This window comes from Bidens hawaiensis, unplaced genomic scaffold (assembly GCF_021521415.1).
Source record: "Bidens hawaiensis isolate Kalapana, Puna unplaced genomic scaffold, B.hawaiensis_p1.1 tig00009662_1, whole genome shotgun sequence".
Lineage (NCBI taxonomy): Eukaryota > Viridiplantae > Streptophyta > Magnoliopsida > Asterales > Asteraceae > Bidens > Bidens hawaiensis.
This window is the reverse complement of record NW_027491725.1, coordinates 621,045-642,294: the sequence shown is the minus strand read 5'-3', so window position 1 is coordinate 642,294 and position 21,250 is coordinate 621,045. Positions and strand designations below refer to the sequence as shown.

Sequence of the window (21,250 nt, the reverse complement as noted above, 5' to 3'; positions counted from 1 at the left end):
AAGTTACATCCTTTTTGAATTTTTCGTTTTCTTTCTTTTCTTGTTCCTTGGGTTATTATTAGCTGTAGAGCTATCACAAGTTTCTTCCTTTCTTGAAGAAACAGATTTACTTCGACTCCTCTTGTTAGATTTTGGGCGACTTTGACTCGTAGAAAAGTCTTTCATAGCTTCCTTAATCATCTTTTAAATTCCTTCTTTATATTGGGCGAGAATTTCATTATCTTTATTATTAATGTTTTCTTCGTTTCCCGATTTCTTGGGAGGACTGTTGTGAGAGTTTGCACTTTCTTCTTTTGACATACTACAATAAAATTTTAAAAGATAAGTCCAATATTCGAAGAACTTAAAACATATCTTTTATTCATCTTATTATAGTTACAAGAGTGCATATTATTTTTGTTAGAGTTATAATCTTTATTAAGGTTCTATTTCTTCCATCGAATGATAAATTTCCTAATTTTGCTATCTTTCTTGATAGTCTCCTTTTCTTTTTCTTCTACTTCCATCTCTTTCATTGTCTCTTCATTTTGAGTGCAAGCGAAGTAAGGATTTTGAGTTGCCGGAAAATTAAAATATTCTTGTTCGTGAGGATATTCTTCCGGATAAAGTCATTACTTCTTTTTCCTTTGGCATCATTGGTTTCTTGGATCTACTTGATACGTCTCCATACGTATTTTGATTTTGAATAATCCGAGCTAGTGGAATGTTAGAATCAAATGAATCTAAATCTTCCTCCATTTTTGTTTGGCATGTACTTTCATCGCTAGATATAGGAATTGGGAGAAAAGACGTTCCCATAAATCCTTTTCCTTTGCCAAATTGAGGCTGACATGATTCTTGGCTAGATTGATAATCGGACATCTGCGCGAGGTTAGATTTTAAGGATAGGAAGACGCTCCTATCTTATTATTAATTTCTTATCCGTATCAGTTTTGGATAATTTGTTGATACTTTCCAACTAAGTATCTTGTTTGCTTGAATCAATATTCATATAATAAGTTTCAAAACTTATCCTTAATCAAAGTCTAGGTAAAATTAAATACCTAATTCGCTAAGATTGATGGCTCTGATACCAACCTGTCACACCCCAACTTAGGGCCTAGGCGTGTGACCACAAGTTGGTACCTGTTTTGTAAATACATCAGAGTTGCGGGTTTTATTTCAGCGGAAGTCTTTAATAAAATATTATTACTTTGAAAACTTATTAAAAAGTCGGGTTTAAATATCCGTTCATCGTTTACAATATATTTCTTTAGAAAACATAACTCTTTGTAATATTTTGAAATTAAATATCTGAGCCATCAGATAACATCTAATGACTATAACTCCAATCTTCTATTCCTCTTTGCTTGTATAGTCTAACCTTTCTTGTTTCCCTGTAACATGGGGGAAAAATACGTCAGCACAAAGATAGTGAATAACGCTGACTCTAAAATCTCTTTTTCAATACCTTTGTGAAACCAACAATAATACCTTTGTGCCTACTCATTAGGCACCCAACTAAATTGGGATCAAATTACCCTAAGTACCATGTACAATTAATTATATACACAATATCATTTCTCTGAACAGTCCCGTAGACCTTTAGAGGCATGTTGATGATATGCATGGCCTCGGGGAATGCCGAGTCACCATTTATGAATGGATCCAGACACATGTATACTCTTAATCAGAGTGTCCGTTTCTTATTATTGTACACAAAGTTTTTAAGGATTCGTAAATCCTATGCAAACATTCAGATTCATTATAAAAGGTTTGGGGCGTATTCACCTTTTCCGTTTATAATCAGTTTCTGATACTGATTCATGTTTTCTGTTTTCTTCTTCTTGTTTCGTTACCTCGGACCTATAGTACAAGAATAACCTTTATATAAATAACTAGATCAACGATCTAGATTTAGACCTTTAGTCTATTTCGTATAGCTTTAACCTTGATAAAAACATTTGGAACTTTAGTCCTTTTCTTTATTTACCATTTATATGCTACGTTTCTTCTTCAGGAAGTAACGTCTATTCTGAGTTTCTTCTTCAAGAAGAAACATTAATTTCATAATTATAATCTTTTGTATTATATTTCTTAGTCATAAAGAAATACTATTTTGACTATAACCTTTGCTTAAGAAAGATTATATTATACTTATTCGTAATCAAGGTTTAGCTATAACTTCGACTATGGTCTAAGCCGTTTATAATTAAAATAATAGCTTAGGCAGAACCCCTTATCTCACACGGGTATTCGGAGTTAGATATTCCTAAGTTTATATGGGCAGCACTTCTACTCTATCTGCACGTTTATCGAGACGTTCTTGATCAACTCTTCTTGGCACGTAAATCAAGGCAATGTTCGGTCGCCGTGTCGTGCACGTACTTCAAGACAGAATGTCGGGTTTCTTGAGTGGCACGCACTTCGAGGATACACCGGGTATTTGGCACGAATTACGAGGCCATGATTGTCAGGTCGGTGGCATGCAAAACGATGTTCGGACACGCAAACCGATGTAGAGAGAGAGTAAATTCTAGAGAGAGTGTGGTTGTGGTGTGTGTGAAATGAGCCGGATCCCTTCCCTTTTATAGCCATTTTTGTGTCCCATCGCGGCACCTTTTCAACACCGTTGCGGTACGCGTACCGCGACGGGTACCAATCTGACACGTGGTCTGACACATTCTGCCATGTGTCCCGTCGTGTTGCCACGTGTCACCAGAGTGTGACACGTGTTCGTGAGTCATCACGGCCCATTGCGGTACGCGATGGCCGTCTTCTTAGACTCATCGCGTAGCGCGATGGGTCCCTGAATATTATTTTTCACTTTTAGCCCTTCGTCTTTGATAGCTTGTCATTTCTAGGCTAATTCTCGTTGTCCAAAAATACTAAGGCGGCTCTTGGCGATGCGAGCGTGCGAAGTGCAAAGTGCGCCATCAAAGCGCCACATTGCGCCCAACGCCCTTCGCCGTTGTTGTCGCCATCGTCCTCGTCCTCGTCCTCGCCCGAGCGCGTGCGCGTGCGCGTCGGGTGCTACGCACCCTCCGCTAGGACCACTTGGTGCATGATATTCATAAAAGAATATTACTATGGAAATTATATCTCTTATAAAGAGCTTCCATTTCTTTACCACTTCCAATGTGGGATGGATTTCATTTCCCTTATTTATACCTTGGTGGAATGCTTCCACTTTCTTACATCTTCCAATGTGGGATGGAATTTCTTTTTACTTATTTCCTCCATGTAAGAATACTTAGCTTTAGGAAATATTTTGTTTTTCTTATTTTTCTTATATTTCCTTATTTAATATTTTCTCATTACTTATCTTGAGATTATTTTTAATCCCTCAACTTTCTTAAGTTTTCAAATTTGGATCGAAATTTTGGGGATGTTACAAGTTTGGTTTTCAGTTTAGCTTTTTGGATTCATTTAAGTTCTCTTTCAGTTTATTCACTATCGGGTTTCGGTTCGATTTTAATTTTTTTATGTTTTGCCTTTTCCAGTTTTTTATTTTGGGTTTTTTGGTTTTTAGTTTCTGGTTTCGATTTGATTTTTTTAAATGTTGGTTTCGTTGCAGTTTAGTTTCATATATTTTGGATTTTGGATTCAGATTTTAGTTTCGTTTTGGTTCGGTTTCATTTTATTCGGTATTTTAAAATGGGTTCTATTTCATTTCGGCTTTGCTTTTTTAGATTTGTTTTAGTTAGGTTCTGGTTTTGAAGAAGAAAGGGTTAGATTCCTTACCAATCTTTAACTGTTATGGAATGATGAAGATTTCAAAATCGGGTCCAAGTTGACAACCCATGTCACGAGTTATGACATTCAATAACAAATGTCATTCTTTCCATGATAAGTCGCTGCATATGAAAGAATAATATACAAACCTTCACTCACAATCCATTCATGAGCTACCCATGGCTCGAGCTAGTCTTCTTCAAATTTCATGAACTGCCCAACTAAGTAGCAGCCAGATGCACGTAGCCTATAGAATCAACTACAAATAACACCAATAATTCCAATAATTAAAACTGTTGTAAGTTGCACCATAAATCATCTCAAATAAAACTAAAAAATTGAAAAAATAATAACCTTAGAAGTAGGGCTGGAAGATTGAATTTGAACACATCTGGACCGTGTATTGCCACTTGCTGGATCTGTTGAAACTTGAAAGAGATTTGTGTTGTAGCAAAAGAGAAAATCATACACAACTCTAACAACACGGACGTTATACTCATAAGTAACATAAAGTTTCAAATAAACAAAAAAAATTACCAGTAAAATATGTTACAGGTCCAACAAGATCAGAGACATAAGAAAAAGTAGTCCCGCAAGCAACGCCGAGATAAAGGACACCAGATCCAGGTTTCTAAACACAAAATGAAGAACATCAAGCCCTAATTCGTTGACAATTTTTCTTTTATCACTAATAATGGATACTTACCATCCACATGGTGTCAACACCACCTAGAATTGCATCAACTAACTTTGACCATAAATGATTACATACACAACCTTTGTTCCATCTTCATTCCGAATATGAATCTGAAAAAAAAAATCTAAATCTTCCAGTTAAAGAAATGGAAACACGAAATGGAAAAGGATTCATGAAACCCTAAAAACAATATCGAAAATTAAGAATTGAATATATGTAATATACTGAGAATCATATAAAAACATTTACAAGACTTATTTAGAATATATATATATATATATATGTTATATATTTATATATGTAATGACCATTTTATTCTTCCTATATCTATTATAAGATAGTATATATATATATATATATGTTATATATTTACAAAAATGACCCTCCAAGTTCTAAATGTTTTACAAAAGGGTATTAAACTTAAGAAATGTTAATATAGATTCGAAAATGGCAAGTATTACCCTTTACAATTTATAAACTAATTTTATGTTAATTGAACAACGATTAGTACACGCCTACATGACGGGTTCGAAGTATAACTTATTAAAATAAAGCGTGAAAGATAATCGAAATCCGAATTTGACGAATGTCACATTTTCTTTGAAGATAGCATGAATTTACTTAAAAAGTTAAAAAAAATGTATGATATTAAACGAAACATGTTAAGTAATGATAGTTTTTAAAACTATTCATATTATTTGATTTGGGGTTTTTTCAAGAACATACAATATTGTTTTTGTAATCAATCTGAGTAATGGTGGTTTTAAAACTATTCATTTTTTAGAATATGTTTTGACCAGTTAGACGTTGCTACTGGGTATTCCTACAACTATGTCCGGGTCATAACTGGTAACGTTGACTAAACTTTTTGATGAGCTTTTATTTGTGAATTTTCTAAGTCCATATTCAATGTTTTAACTTGATTTTGTTATGTACTTTTTTAGTAAGTTTCCAAGAATGTGGTTAGGAGAATTTGGCATTACAAATTGAGTTTAGTCGGCGCTTATATGGATGTTTTTGCTGGTGACTGGACACAGAAGGTGCACTTTATAAACTTGATATTATTATAAATGTACGTATTTATTAGGCCTTGAATCATGTTGGTGGTAAAGCCGGGTACAAGGGTTTTGAGTCAGCTTTGACTGTTGTAACGAACAAACTAATATGATTTCAATGTTTGGAGGCTGCAATTTTTATCATATTTCAAGTTGAGGGCTTGAGATTATATTGACTACATGGATGGCTTTAGGTGTTTCACATTTGACAAGGTACATATTGTTATTAAAATAATGATTTATTAATATTTTATTGATTGATTTTAATGACTATTGTTTTTAGAAAAGTTATAGTAATTCAAAATTGCTAACAGAGTAACAGATGATTTTCACGGTGGATGTAAGGATAGTACAATTAACCTTGGTCACTCACGCCAACCGAAAAGTTGGTCAACATGGTTTAAAGGCAACAAATTATGCGCATGAAAAAACTATAATATGCATTTTTATTAACAGGTATAAATTAATTTTTACATAGTGGATAAGGGTCATACTTTGCGTCCGTACCATCGAAGAGTGTCATACTTTGCGTGATGTCATCTAGATGAAAATCTTCTCAATTGGAACGAAGTTAAGGCATACCTTAAAGCCGCCAATGTCACTGAAGCTACTGGGGATCTATACTAATCCAATGCCACAACATCAAGGGGGACAAGTCACCACTCAGGGACCTACACCGGTACAAACTAATCCAGGACTTTCTGCCAGCGCTAACACCATCCGAGCTTGCACTGCCGCTCGAAGAGAGATGCCTGTGAGACCCTCTCAAGTTCTTTCATTCGAAGGAGGTTCTGAGAATTCAAAAGTCCGAAGTCACTTTCTTTGTCCCTAGGAATCTAAGTTCCAAAAGCAGACGAAATCACTATGGAACCGGACCTTCCTCGCTTCCGCTTAATTCATTACCAGGAAGAGGCATGGGTAAGTTCAGTTTGGTTTTGGGCTAAAACCGAACAAAACTAAAATGTCGGTTTTTTATTTTTTGAAAATCGTACGGGTTCGTGATATGGTTTAAAATATACATGTTATTATATAAATATTTCCTACATTTTTAAGTATTTTGAGCCAGTTTCTTGTTGAATATATTTCTATTTGGCTCATAATTGGATTTTAAAGGTTAAGTTTTTAAACGAGCTAAATTAAAGTATTTATGCTAAACTTGAGACCACAATGGCATCAAAGTAGTAATTGGTGGAATAAATGACCACATATTCTGTTGAGTTTCATGTTCACATGCTTATTAAAAGATAAAATTTCAGAATGCACTACTGGACTAAGACATATTGGAGAATCTCATATGCAAAGAAAAGGTTGAATATAATATTGATCAATTTTTCGTTGAACTTCTTCTTATATACTATTTTTCATGAACCCATTTATATTTGTTTCGTACTTTATTATGAGTAGCTAAACTTTTATACTACCTAGGTTTTGGTTGAGTACTAGTTTAGACTAATGGTTTGACGAATAATTATTTGACGTTGGTTGATTTAATGTTATGGTAAAAGTTTTTAATTGGTTTGGTCATAATATTGTTGAGTAATTAAATCTAGTTTCTTACTTTAATATTTATTCCACTTGTGTTTAATAGTTTTTTTTTTGGTGATTGTTAGACACATGATTAGGTTGTTTACTTTGTGTTTTCAACTTGTTTGCGGTTTATGGTCGAAAACTTGTATCACAATAATCTAAGGGACCTAGGATAACCCACTCCCGTGCAATTATTACCCAAACCCACAAAAGACAAAGATGACACAACACTAAATTGCCTCTCGGCCTCTCTAGTGAAAAAACAATAAAATCTAAACCACTTTCAATACTTATTCCTACGATTTTTTCGACCATAAAAAGTTCGGATTTTTCAATTTTGTTATTTGAGCTTGAAGATTTTGGGCCGAAATAAAAAATGGTTGGCTAATAGTTATGAACTCGAGCCTAATTTTTTTGTTAGTTAACAATTAATTGGTTATTTTACACTTGGGCTAAAATATATGGGTTGAACTATATATTAAAATTAAACTATTATAAACTACTTAAAATTTAAAATAATATATATATATATACATATTTATAAATAAGTTTCGTTTGGTTCAGTTTTTTCGGTTTTAATTACATGAAAAACCAAAACCGAAGTTAGCCTTACACCTGAATATATAAGTTATTATGATGCTGAAAAATCTAGAATTTTAGAATGCACTACTGGACTAACCTTATGTGAACATTTCTATTAAGTTAATTTTTCAAGTTGTACAACCTGACCCGCTTCGTTGTTTAGCTAATATTTGTTTGACCCATTTGAGATGAAACATACCCTAAATTAGCCCGTTAAATTGTTTACTTTGTGCAGGTTACATATAGGAACTGAGTAGTTGAACGGCTGAACTGGACGGTGTTGTAGGTCGAGTGGCACTTTTGTATTTTTATTGTTTTGTAGTTAATAATTTGGTATTATATATAAACTTAGAGAGTTGAAATATTGTTTTTATAGGGAGCGTATTATGTTTGTTTTTAAAAAAAAAACCGTGTATCACACAGGCATGTAGACTAGTAGGCTATAAACGGGTGTGTTATAGAGGTGTGTGATTTTTGAAATTCTTTTTGAGTTATTTTAATACCTAGAAATTATAAGAATGCAAGATATTTTTGGAAAATAGTATTTTGAACCAATCGAAACAATAGTAAGTAGAGTTTTAATAGTATATAATTAGATAACTAGAATATATTAAAAAATAGATTGCTTTTATTATTAATATCCTATAACAAATAAAAGAAAAAAACATTTTTCCGAAACTAGGAAAGTATTCACCTATTTAGCCTTAGGTAATGGTTTTTCCAGGTTTGAAGGCAAATGTATCATGATGTGGTGAATTTATTCAGTAGCTCATATGAAAGTTCGTTGACTGTTAAAAATAGTTTCCACTACTTGCTAGGAAAACCCATATGGTTAAGTATGGAGTCATGAAAGACCCAATCGACCGAGTCAAATGCTATTCGGAAATCCCCTTTAGCCATACCCGAGGTGACCTTATATAGCCAAGGTGGGACCAAAGTAGCCGTTAGAGCATATTGGATTTTCAAATTGTGGATTGGAGCACCGTTAGAAAAGACAACGATGAAACGAGGCACCAGGCCGCATGCTTTCTATAAGAAGAAATTAAGAATCAGCAACAGGAAGCCAATAACATGGCCTAGAGATGATCAAAAAAACCGGTTCCTGGAACCGAACCGGTTCCTACCCGTTTTTTGTAGGAACCGGACCCTATCTGATTCAACCCGATGATCCGTGACCGGTTCTTGCATTTCTGAGTGTGGGCGGGTAGGAACCGGAACCGAACCGGAACCGGTTCCTAACCGTTTTTTTTGGCCGTTTTTTGACCGTTGGGGTAAAAAATAGCCGTTTTTTGACCGGTTACGGTACAGGAACCGGTTTAGGAATCGGTAAGAACCGGTTCCATAGGTTAGGGGTCCGAGGGTGGGAGAACCGGTTCGGTTCCCTAACCGGTTCGAGCATGGAACCGGTTTCAAAGGGGGTTTTGAATATAGGAACCGGTTCCGGTTCCTAGTCCCAAACCGTTTTGAACATCTCTAACATGGCCAACCAAAAGCCCAAATTACTCAAGGAGCCCAATATGCAAAGAAGAAGAAGAAAAATCATTAGACCCATAAAAAGATTATGAAATTGTATATTTTAATTTAACACTTATCCACTCTATATACTTTTGTCCACCGCTCCCTAATGTTAAGTGATAGTACCACATGTTTGTTAAAGTTCTCTCTCTCAAGACTGGATGCACACGAGAATAAAGATAATAATAATGAATATAAGAAACGAGTTACGGCTGTCATTCCAAAGGATAAAAACATGCTTTACATTTATTTATATTGCTTGTTTTATAAGATATTACTTAATTGAAAAGAGGCAATTTTAAATAATTTGCTTAATATAAAACCATAAAATATATATAACAATGTTATACTTAAAGAATAAAATTCTTATTTTAAAAAATAAAAGTACCTTATAAAATCCAACATTTTTATCTTTAATTTAAGCATAAAGTTGTAGTATTAAAAGTAAAAATAAAAGCATTTATATTAGAGAATAGAGATTGAACTTGTTGACACACGGTGAGTTAATTTAATCAACATGGCCTTTTATTTTTGTGTGATGTTTAATATTATACATTGTGGTTTATTTTTCTATAAATAATTTAATATATTTTATTTTTTTTTAATTATTACAAAATTAGTCATGTTTAATATTTCTGATAAAAAAATTTTGTCACACATTTATAGCCTAATCGCTTAAAACAAATTATTATACGAAAAGAATAAAATCATGATTTGATGATATAATTCTTTTCGAAAGAATGATGAAATATATAAATTTTTTAAGTTACCAAATTGTTGATTTTAAAAGGGTATATGAGGCATGATGTGGTGGTAAGAGCATTTCCAATTTATTTCTTAAATTTTTGTGAGAAAGATATACAAATAATAGGAAATGGTTGTAGGTGGTTGTAAATTGAGAAATGATTTTTTTTTAAATTTAGGAATGCGTTGTTTGCCTTATTATTTTAATATTTGTTGAAATTGATTGAGAATAGAGAAACGAAAAAGAAAAAAAATACTATTTAAATAAGATAGATAAACATAGTAACTTTTTGTGTAGTTTTAGAGATAGATATGGACGGGCTGAGAATGCTCTAAGGTGTCTCCCCTCTATCCTAGAAGATGCTAGATGGTTTACATGTAGGAGTATATATGTTAGTTTTTCGATAAAAAAATAGTTCTAGCATAATTCTAGATTGTATACTACGTTAGGCAAAATCAGTGGTGAAATAACTTGAACAAAAGTAAAAGGGGCTCAAATTTTTGAATGAAAACAAATAAATTTACACAGTGCATAAAAAAATTTCGAATACAAACACATAAACTTACACAATTGAACAAAAATAGGGGGGGGGACAACATACTTTTTTGCCCATGGATAAAATCATTTATGTTTTTTGTCAGCATATGTAATATGGTACGTGTCTGTGTGTGACAAATATGTATTAAATAAAAGGTTTTGCAAGAATCACATGAAGATATCATATGTTGATGAATTCACATTTTCGTCACATTTTCGTCACCTCCATAGACTTTTGTGAATCCTCTATAAATTCTCATTTCAACACAGCTTGACATATACCAACAACACAAATAGACTCTACATAAGACCATTTAGCTTTGGTGTACTATGGCTACAAACTCGCAAGAATCAACCTGTCTCCCTCTACAAGAAAAACTAGTCCATAGCAATAAGACGGCACGGGCCATAGAGCTCGTAATTCTTTCTTTTCTCATCTCCATGCTTGTTTATCGGGTCATTTCTTTCAAAGACCAAATTAACTCTCTCCCATGGTTGCTCGCTTTTCTATGCGAGTCGTGCTTCACTTTCATATGGATTCTTGGTATTTGCATTAAATGGAATCAATGCTCCATGAAAACGTATCCCAATCGACTCTTGAAAAGGTAAAACTTGAGTGTTCTTCTAGTTTAGTTCGTTTAAGCGTATATGTGTCAACTTTTCTAGAATATATTGTTTTTTGAAAAACAAAAGTTACATTTGTATTTATGAATTTACAATGTAATAGAAATTTATAAAATTTTTCATGTTTATGAGGCTAAACGTGTTTCAGGGTAAACGAATCTGAGTTTCCAGCAGTAGACATCTTTGTCACCACTGCGGATCCCATCCTGGAACCATGTATCATAACAATGAACACCGTATTATCCTTGTTGGCCGTGGATTACCCGGCAAACAAGTTAGCTCTTTATCTTTCTGATGACGGGTGCTCACCGCTTACGTTTTATTCGCTTGTTGAGACCACAAAATTTGCAAAACTTTGGGTGTCTTTTTGCAAAAAGTATAATATCCAAGTTAGAGCTCCATTTCGGTACTTCACTCCAGACATGACCACCCCTTTAGAAGATGAATCTTTGGAGTTCCAACAAGAATGGAAAACGATGAAGGTACGCAAAAATTTTCTTTGATTTGCACTTACATAATCTATAAAATGTACTGATTCACATGCTCTTTTGTTTGTGTGTATGATTACAGAATGAATATGGCAATCTTTACAAGAAGATGGAGGATGCCGCTCAGAGGCCGTTCGCATGTGATCATGATTCGGATTATGCTGAGTTCTGTGATGTGCACCGCTCATACCATCCAGCCATCATCAAGGTACACTCATTGGCTAGCTTGTCGGTGGTTAAAAAAATGGCAGCTTTGATGTGATAATGGAGGTTTGTTTGGTTGCATAAAGACACTCAATACCGTTTTGTGTCAGAGTCAAATATTGCTATGGCTAATTAACCATTTAGGATTATGGGCAAACAATGCACGAATGAGTCCTTAATGGTACCACATATGAGGGCCCTGAGAATTGTTAAAAATTTTGGGCTAGATGTGATAAAAATTTTGGGCCTTAAGTAAAATGGTTTTTATTTGGTTTAAACTTTAAATAATTAAATTTTTAAATGAGCTTATTGGGTTATAGTTTGGGTTGTACAAAAAAACTTTTTATAAAAATGGGCTTATATATGAATTGGGTAATTAAGTTTAAACATTAAGAGAATATCTTTTTTTCATATAATTTTTAAAAAATTTTCGGGCCTACATGTGTGATCGGGCCGGGAGCCATCGCCCTTCCGTCCCCCCCCCAACCCCCACCCATATATCCACCTGTGCTATTTGAGATGGTGGTTAAACTTCATCATGTATCCCAAGCGAGTCCAACATTCTAACCTTATATACCGATGTGTACGTCTTAGACATTTTGGCTTTGAAAATGTTTTACCTGGATTTATATCATAAGATGAATTGTTTTTTCATTTTACTAGAGTTGTTAACTGTTGTAGGTTATATCAGAGAACACAGACGAGCTACCACATGTAATATACATCTCAAGAGAGAAAAACCCCAAACATCATCATCATTACAAAGCTGGAGCTATGAATGTTTTGGTTAGTACACTTTGTTTTTATTCACTTGAAACTGATCCAAAATTTATGAGTTTATTATTTATTAAGAAGCAAAAACGATCGTATGAATATGCATCTTAATGTGCCAATCTATCATTTTTAAATGGTGCGCAGACTAGAGTGTCGGGAGTAATGACAAATGCACCCCTGTTGCTGAATGTGGATTGTGATATGTATGTAAACAATCCACAAGTTTTTCTTCATGCAATGTGTATGGTATTTCATTACAAGAATGATCAAGATTGTGGCTTTGTTCAATTCCCTCAAGCTTTTTATGATGGATTGAAGGACGACCCGTTTGGGAATCAGCTTGCTAATCTTTATGTGAGTATATTTAACTTCTTTAACTTTTGTTCTTCAAATTCATGTACACAAAAATCAAATTACCATAGCTTCTAATTATTATTGTAATGTATATATTGCTATTGACTATATATATTCAAATAGCTAGACATCTTTAATGCAAAAAGTACATCCAAACACCCCCTTAATTCTTAAATAATCACAAGATCGATTAAATTATTTCTAACCTTCTTGTCACATTTATATCAGTATCTTCTGAATGGAACAGCAGCACTTCAAGGGTCTTTTTATGCAGGATCAAATTGTTTTCATCGACGAAAAGTTATCTATGGTTCATCTCCAAATAATAAAATAAAAACCGTATTCTAATTAAAACTTGTTTGATGTTTATCTTTTATTTTGTTGGATTGCATATTCATGTTTAGCTCCCAAGTATTTTCTTTTGTTAAATAGGATATATAATAAATGAAAATATGCGCAAGGACTTTGGAAAATCTCTTGAATTCAGAAAATCAGCGGCTCAGATATTATCAGGAACAAATGCAAAAGTAGAAAATCGAAAGAGTCCATCTAGTTTAATCGAGGCAGCAATCCATGTTGCAGGCTGTAGCTATGAGTATGATACGCATTGGGGCAAAAAGGTAAACAGTATTAGTGTATGTGGTGATCATTATAATACCATTAGCTAAGGCGCTAAGCCTGCTAGTGTTCTTAAAGCCCTGTTCATATAAACGTTTAGTTTACATTATATTACAAATTTACAATATTTATCTTAATAAAACGCCTAAGTTACTTTGACATGGTAACAAAGCATTAGAAGATTGAGTGACCATAAATAAGCTGTAAAGTAGTAAAATTTCTCATTATTATGTTGTTTATTAAGTTTCACAATATATTTTTAGGTTGGTTGGCTTTATGGATCTGCAACAGAAGATATTCTCACGGGACTCGACATCCATGGTAGAGGATGGAAATCTGTTAATTGCTCACCGGACCCATCGGCTTTTCTTGGTTGTGCACCATCAACATACCCTGGTTCACTAATCCAACAAAAAAGATGGGCCATTGGGTCTTTTGAGATCTTATTCACAAATAAAAATCCCTTAATTCTTAACATAAAAGGAAACCTTTGGTTCCGGCAAGCCCTTGTTTACTTATACATATGTTTATGGGGAGCCAGATCCATTCCCGAGGTATGTTATGCATCTCTTCCTGCGTACTGTATCATCACTAGCTCACATTTCTTGCCCAAAATCAATGAATGGGCTTTTATTATCCCTGCGGTCATTTTCATCACTTATAATGCTTATGTTTTGTGGGAGTGTAAACGTCAAGGTCTGTCACTACAAATGTGGTGGAACTTACAAAGAATGGGGAGAGTGACTACTTTGACAGCATGGTTATTCGGGTATTTAAGTGTGATGTTCAAGCTCTTGGGTTTATCAAAACCCATCTTTGAAATAACACAAAAGGAACACAAGTCGAATGGTGGTGACGGTGGTACTGATGATAAGAATGTTCGTAGGTTTACTTATGACAAATCCATTGTGATTGTGCCCGGTATAGCCATTCTGTTGGTTAATATGATTGCGTTGGTCATTGGTTTATTAAGATTATTAAAGAGAGACTACAATGAAATTTGGATGGAGGTATTAAGGTTAGGGTTAGGAGAGATGTTTTGTAGTGTTTGGGTGCTACTTTGCTTTTCGGAGTTCTTGAAAGGCTTGTTTAGGACGGGGAAATATGGGATCCCATCCTCGACAATTTGGAAATCAGGAGTTTTGGCTTTGTTTTTTGTGCACTTATGTAAAAAGTTTTCTTAATCGTTTCTGATCATTCAGTACATGAATATTGTTGTTCTTGGAGCGAAATGTTACATGTACGTATTGTAATAAAAAGCTAGATCCTTGGAGTATCAAATCTATTATCTTTTTTGGATCATTCAGGAGTTTTACATTTGTTTAATGTTCTTTAATCTTAAATAACAAAACTATTCTTATCCCAGGAGTTTAGTAAGTATATCATTCTTATATGTAACAAGACCTTAACTCGACTAGTTTCTATTTAACGAACATCGAACATAAAGAAACTTTAGTTAAAAAGATAGCTAATTTATTGTCACAGAATAGTGTGGTGCCGCCTCTTTATTCTTGTGGTGGTTCTTTAAGTAGTTATCTTAGCCACACTACTTGACACAAAAATTTTTGCGATGTATTATGCTTCGGTACGTAGTAGACAATGTACAGTGGTGGATCCATGGTCTTTCGTCAGTATGGGTAAAAAATATGTTAGGTTAGAAACGGGGTTAAAACAAGTTGCTCATAACATCTAGAATTAATTTATAGATGATCTTTGCAGCAAATAACATCTAGAATTTAGCATACCAACATAAAATTTTGATATTTAGTCTTTACTACGTTTTGTGTCTAATCAGTTCTTGTTCTTGTTGTTGTTCGCAAATCACAAGCTTCGCGTTTGATTTAGCATATGATCATGTAAAATCAGCAGTTGTAACAAGAATTCCAGCTCATGAAAATTTCATTTTTAAAGCAATAGGAACACCAAAAAGATCAATTAAATCTGTAAGGCAATCCTCATGTTAACTTACGTGAGTTTGATGAACTAATAACATCTTTCAGAAAGAAGCCATCAAATGATTAACTCCAGTAAATGTAAACAAATATATGACCACCACCATAAAAATTTCACATCAGATGGTCAGATAACTTTTAATACTATCCATAATAAAATATTTTTAACAATGGAAAAGACATGAACCTTTCTTCATTTACATCAAGAATGCCCACCAGGAGTCCACTTATAATAATCTTGAAAATGATAAACAAGCCATAGATAAATATCGAATCATTTTACCTCACTAGTTGATGAAGTGAACGAAACTGGCTAACGGTTCACACATACAACACAAAAACACATGAATGTGAAGTACGCATTGCTTAATGCTTAGTGAGAAACAAAGAAGACTGGCCCATAGGGAAAACACAAAATCTCAAAGCTTGTTAGCACATGTGTTCACTTTTGGAGCAATGTTGACTTGATAATGAGTGTGTTTGACTTTGACTTTTGATGCATAGATTGAAATCACCAACGACTTTTTTTTCTTAAGAGCATGTTCGGTCAAAAATGTTGACATGCTTGAAAGTGCTTAAACAATACTGAAAGCTCTTTGGTTTAAATTTACTAAAAGTGTTCAAAGTCGAATATCTGGAGTTTTAAATATCCGAACTTTGAATATCCGGACCTTTCGAATAGTGAATTTTAATATCTGGACCTTTCGGATAGTGAATTTCACTATCCGAAATCTGAATCTCCAAATCTGAATCCGAAATTTCAAATATACAAAGTTTGGATCTGATAATAAATCAGATATCCAAAAATCTGGAAAAAAAATACTATAAAAAAATCTATATAACTACTTTTAAAAATATTTCGGATATCTGAAATATCCGTAATTTATCCAAATTATTTGAAAATTATCAAAATTATCTAAATTATCCGAAATATCAAATAATTATCCGAAAATTGTCCAAATTATCCGAAATATCAAAGAAGTATCCGAAATTTATCCAAATTATCCGAAATATCAAAAAATATCCGAAATTTATAAATATATTTATTATTTAACAATTAACAACTTAAAAATAATATTTCAGAGTGTTCTGATATATGAATTAATCGAAAATTTTCAAAATCACTATCCGAATCCGAAAATTCGGATATCCGGAATTTCGGATATCTGAACTTTTCTGATAATTCGGATTCGGAATTTCGGATGCATATTCGTAATTTTTTAACACCCCCACTGGGCATAGATAGGAGAACTTTTAGCAAATTCAGTTACTTTACTAACATCCTTAAAATCGGCCAGAGTTTGAATCAAAACTTAGGCCATCCTCTATGGTGAGGAGCTTCGAAGCCCCTCCCCAGTGCCACGTCAGCGCCACGTAACCACCGGTGGCTTCGAAGCCCCAACCAATAATGCCCCGCTGTGGTAAAGGCGCCCATTATATACATATATACATATGTATGTATGTGTATGTGAGAGATAGAGTGAGATGGCCCCACCATCAAATCTCCTTCCGCGCCCAGCGTTGCAACCACCGGAGCATCGACGCCCCACCACCAAGGGCGCCCCTTGGTGGTGTTCCGCGCCCAAAGGCGCCCGCCACATCACCTGACCAAGCCCCATAGCGGGTGGTCTTATAGTACGTTACAAGCATATTCATTTTAAGAAAATTATAAACATTAAGTGTACCTTACTATCGAAACAAATGATTGTAATACTTAAATAATTATTAATTGCGCGTGTCTATTTGGAATATTTTTCACCATCAATGAAGTGGTTTATTGATATCTTTCAATAAATGATGGCTATAAATTCCGCCTCATCACGAGTAAAATATTGGTTACCGAGTTTCTCTACTAAAAAAAATTTCCACTTAATTTATCTAACAAAAAAAAATAGTTATTACCTAAGATTTTTTTTTTATTATTATTTTTTTTTGAACGACCAACTAAGTAACGCCGGGTACTCCGTAAACGGCCCTCATTGGCTAAAAGTAGCCTGAGCCGGCCACTAGTCTGGACGGACGAAGCCCCTGACGGTTAATAATAATAATAATAATAATTATTATTATTATTATTATTATTATTATTATTATTATTATTATCAGGCAGGGGTTAAGGTAGTTTGTAATCCCATAGAAACATATATTGACCTTGAGAATTAAGAAGATGAAATTAAGCTAGAGACCATGCATGAACGACACATGGACTTAGGTTGACTTTTGTCCGTGAACCTAGTACTATGATCATCTCTTCTGTCATCAGCCATGAACACTCCCACTCTCATCTCAAATCCCCCTTTCGCACATAGATTAGATTATTCTAGAGAGAGAGAGAGAGAGAAAGTTGAATTTAGGTTTTCATATATATCCACCGATCATCTGTGTGCGTGGTTAATTAAGTTATAAGACAATGGACATCAATTTGCTTGAACCCTTGTACGAGAATTCCACCACTGATCATCCTGATCAGAACATCATCGACGCATCCATCGCAGCACGCTGGTTCTCGGAAATTCAACAGTTCATCATGTTGATTAATAATCCTCCCACCAGAACTCTAGGGATTATGAAACTCAAAAACGTGTATCTCAATAACCAGGTATATATATAGATAAATAATCGATTATATACTCGATCACTTATGCTTATTTTGATCGATCAGATCTTCATTTTGTCTGCCACTTTATTGTAATTGTTTTTGAATTTAATGGTAAAGTAATTCTTGAAAAAAGAAAAAAAAATCTTCGTTTAGAGATCGAATTTGTTGTTAACCACGACGTAAATCATGAACTTGATCGGTTGATTAGTGTAATCTTTGAATTTTAAATCTTTTATTATTATTATTATTATTATAAGAAGAAGAAGAAGAAGAAATTGATTTCATAAAATCAATATATTAAAACTGAATTAAAAGGTGTAACATTTGTAAAAATAAATGAATTAATTATTATGTAAATTATAATTAAATTGAACTGATAATTTTTTTTTCTTATTAATAGGAAATAGGACCTGAGCTAGGGTTGCTACTTTGGAATACACCAGGCACCCTTTTTCACTGTTGCTGGTATGTATAAAAATTAGGAATATTTATGTAAGAGTTTATAAAAGATAAAAACTGATTTTTGAAACTTGGATTAACAGGAATTGTCTGAGGGACACAAGCTGCTTTCGCCTCCACGGATTAGCTTTCTAGAATCAATTAAAGTTTGCAATGCACTTATCTTGATCCAGGTCGGTTAACTGAATTATTTTCTGCGTCTAGTTTTCTGCGATTGCTTACTAAAATGTTTTCTTTGATCATGTTTACATGTACATGACTGTGGAGATCAATCCATATTACTAGACATGCTGTTTGGTTTCATCTTACTAAATCCCAATCTAATTAAACTAATTAGTATATATGTCTCAGATTAATTATGTATGTACTTTGATGATCTTGCAGTGTATAGCATCTCATCCAGAAGCAAGAATGGGGCTTATTGAAGGTATCTCTTATATTTCTTTAACAAATTAACCGCGTATATATCTACCATAACACTTTTTGTGTCTCACATTTATTCTATATAAATTGCATTGTAAGCGTGCCAAACAGTTCTACAACACATCTGAGACAACAAAAAGTATACAACTGATTATCAAAATCCTACGTTAACGTTTGTATTTATATTGCAGCCGAAATACTTCAATACTTCTACCCCTTTCTGGTAACTAGCGAGAAAGCACTCTTGCAGTTTGATAACTTGCGACTCACTGGCTTAATTGTTATTAAGGAACTTTTGAAGGTATCTGAAATTGCTGATAATTATTTAACTTTTAATTAGATAAAAAAATTTATGTTTTCTTTTTCTTCAATTTACCGTATTAGTTACCATTTTTTTCCTCTTAATCTTATATAATAGGACGCTGACCCAACTAGTAAGATTGTTCACTATCTTTTGAAAATCGAAACTGTTCCTTTGTGTCTTCGATGCATGGACGTGGGTGACGAGTCAGCAAAATCGGTACGTGAGTTCATTTAAGGGTGGTTCGTTACATATAAATGTAATCCGTTGCATAAATAGACTTGTGTTGTATAATAGTACGTCATGCTATGTTACGTCATTACTTTATAAGAAAAAATCGACGCGTGTTACATATATAGAAAGAAAAAATTGTGCTTTCATTGTAAAACAACTAAAATATGAAAGTAAGTTATCATTTAACTATGGCTGTAGTCTTGTTTAAAATAAATAAACTCTGTATATACAGAAGACAATAATACTTTAAGCGGCAGAACAACAACTAAGGGATCAAACTCATGTTTTTTAAACACCTCGAATGTTATTAAAAATACAACGTATGATGTATCCGACAAATTCATGTGACCAAGGTTAGCAAACCCCATGAGTCCATGACCCCCATTGGTTCCGCCCCTAGAAAAGTAATTTCGAATTAATATTGATGATATTTAGGTGGCAGCCTTTGTGATTGGTAAAATCTTGACGCAAGACGAAGGAAAGGTTTACAACGGGTCATTTCTAGACAGGTTTGTTGTTGTATTGAAGAGTTTGTCAAAATTGGTTGATGAGTTCACAGCAAAACCTCCTACTTCATTGGTGAGGAACATATTAATCTGCTACTTGCAACTCTCTGAAATCTCCAAGTAAATTCGATTCCTTACGTTATTTATTATTCCTGATATTAAATTATTTTTATATTTACAATCGTGTGGTAATAACACAGTTGCCGCGAGTTGTTAAGGGCATGCTACCCTACCAAACTGAAAGATCTTGCTTACCTCGACGAAATTTGTGTAAGTACACAATCTTTTAATTAGTGTTCGGATATGATCGGCTTTGAGATTTGATTAATGTGACTTGATGTAATACTGATCTATTTGTGATGTTTGTTTAAACTTTAAACATCTTTTATGTTTAGTACATTTTTTAAACAAAAGTAGAAAAGTGTTTGCATGATTAAGGATAAGCCTTTAAATAGGCTTGACAAGATATAAGTCTAGCGAAACGGTCAGGTCTGCATTAAAAGGATCTGGTTAAAAGCTCAGGTTGAAACGGAAATTTTTAAGTATAAGGTGTTTGATTGAGAATCAATTTTGTTTTGTAGGATGAAGGCACCGAAAGTCTGGCTCTGTGAATGCTCATCAAATGCGAATAGAACCCCATATGAGACAATGGAATGTGTTAGTTACTTAGTAGATTTGTTGTGTTATATAAAGTTGCCATATGTAGATGATTTTATCTTCTTTCATCTTGGATTGCTCTTTAATCTTTACTCATAATGTGTTGGATTTTGCTTTTACTGTATATGATAATAGTGTATTAGGAGAGAGGGAGCTGTCGTTTGTAAGCGAAGTTTGGGTTTTAAACTTTCGTACTGTTTTTATATCGATAGGCAAAAATCCTCTAGTTTTGAGTAGTTCCGTACTCATTTTCGTTCTTAGAACTTTGATATCATATCAAATATGTTTTTCTAGCAACTTTGTTTATAATCATATGCTTATGTGAGCGAGAAACAAGCAGCCTGAGAGTTAAAAGTTAAGATTTCCAATTAGGCACAACGGAAAGGGTAACTTCGAGTATCCTTTCTACTTTCAAATAAACGCAAAGTAAGTATCCTTTCTACTTTCAAATAAACGCAAACTAGGGGTGTACACGATCAGATTTTAACAGTTTCTAGACTCAAATTAACAATTTTTATTGTATGTAATCTAAAAACAAACAAAATCAAACCATTACCCCAATTAAACCATCAAAACCTCTTGAAACTAAACCCAAATGGACCAAAAAAACAAACAAGAGTCATGATAAAAATGACAACTCACCAATAAAGCAAAATAAACCACCGGATTTCAATGATCATCTTAGCCA

The 21,250-nt window shown here is 33.7% G+C and overlaps 1 protein-coding gene and 1 pseudogene across 2 annotated transcripts; both read left to right on the top strand.

Moving 5' to 3' along the window:
• The first annotated feature begins 10,575 nt into the window (after positions 1–10,575).
• On the top strand, positions 10,576–14,892 carry LOC143533366 (cellulose synthase-like protein H1; annotated as a pseudogene). Its single transcript, XR_013135338.1, has 8 exons — positions 10,576–10,977; positions 11,145–11,478; positions 11,567–11,692; positions 12,370–12,474; positions 12,607–12,816; positions 13,045–13,155; positions 13,221–13,436; positions 13,698–14,892. The product of XR_013135338.1 is annotated as a cellulose synthase-like protein H1 (transcript).
• A 2,901-nt stretch (positions 14,893–17,793) lies between these two features.
• On the top strand, positions 17,794–20,789 carry LOC143533385 (uncharacterized). The gene is made up of 10 exons (XM_077028193.1): positions 17,794–17,982; positions 18,383–18,451; positions 18,525–18,614; positions 18,826–18,868; positions 19,056–19,165; positions 19,283–19,384; positions 19,835–19,908; positions 20,487–20,562; positions 20,612–20,725; positions 20,775–20,789. The coding sequence occupies exons 1-10, from the start codon at positions 17,794–17,796 to the stop codon at positions 20,787–20,789; spliced, it is 882 nt and encodes a 293-aa protein (XP_076884308.1).
• The last annotated feature ends 461 nt before the right edge of the window (positions 20,790–21,250 follow it).

Excerpts from the sequence above, each read along its gene's own strand:
- LOC143533385 (XM_077028193.1), top strand. The coding sequence starts at position 17,794 with ATGGACATCAATTTGCTTGAACCCTTGTACGAGAATTCCACCACTGAT. Across the intron at positions 18,452-18,524 it reads TTTTTCACTGTTGCTGGTAT|GAATTGTCTGAGGGACACAA; the intron begins GTATAAAAATTA and ends TTGGATTAACAG. Across the intron at positions 19,166-19,282 it reads TTATTAAGGAACTTTTGAAG|GACGCTGACCCAACTAGTAA; the intron begins GTATCTGAAATT and ends CTTATATAATAG.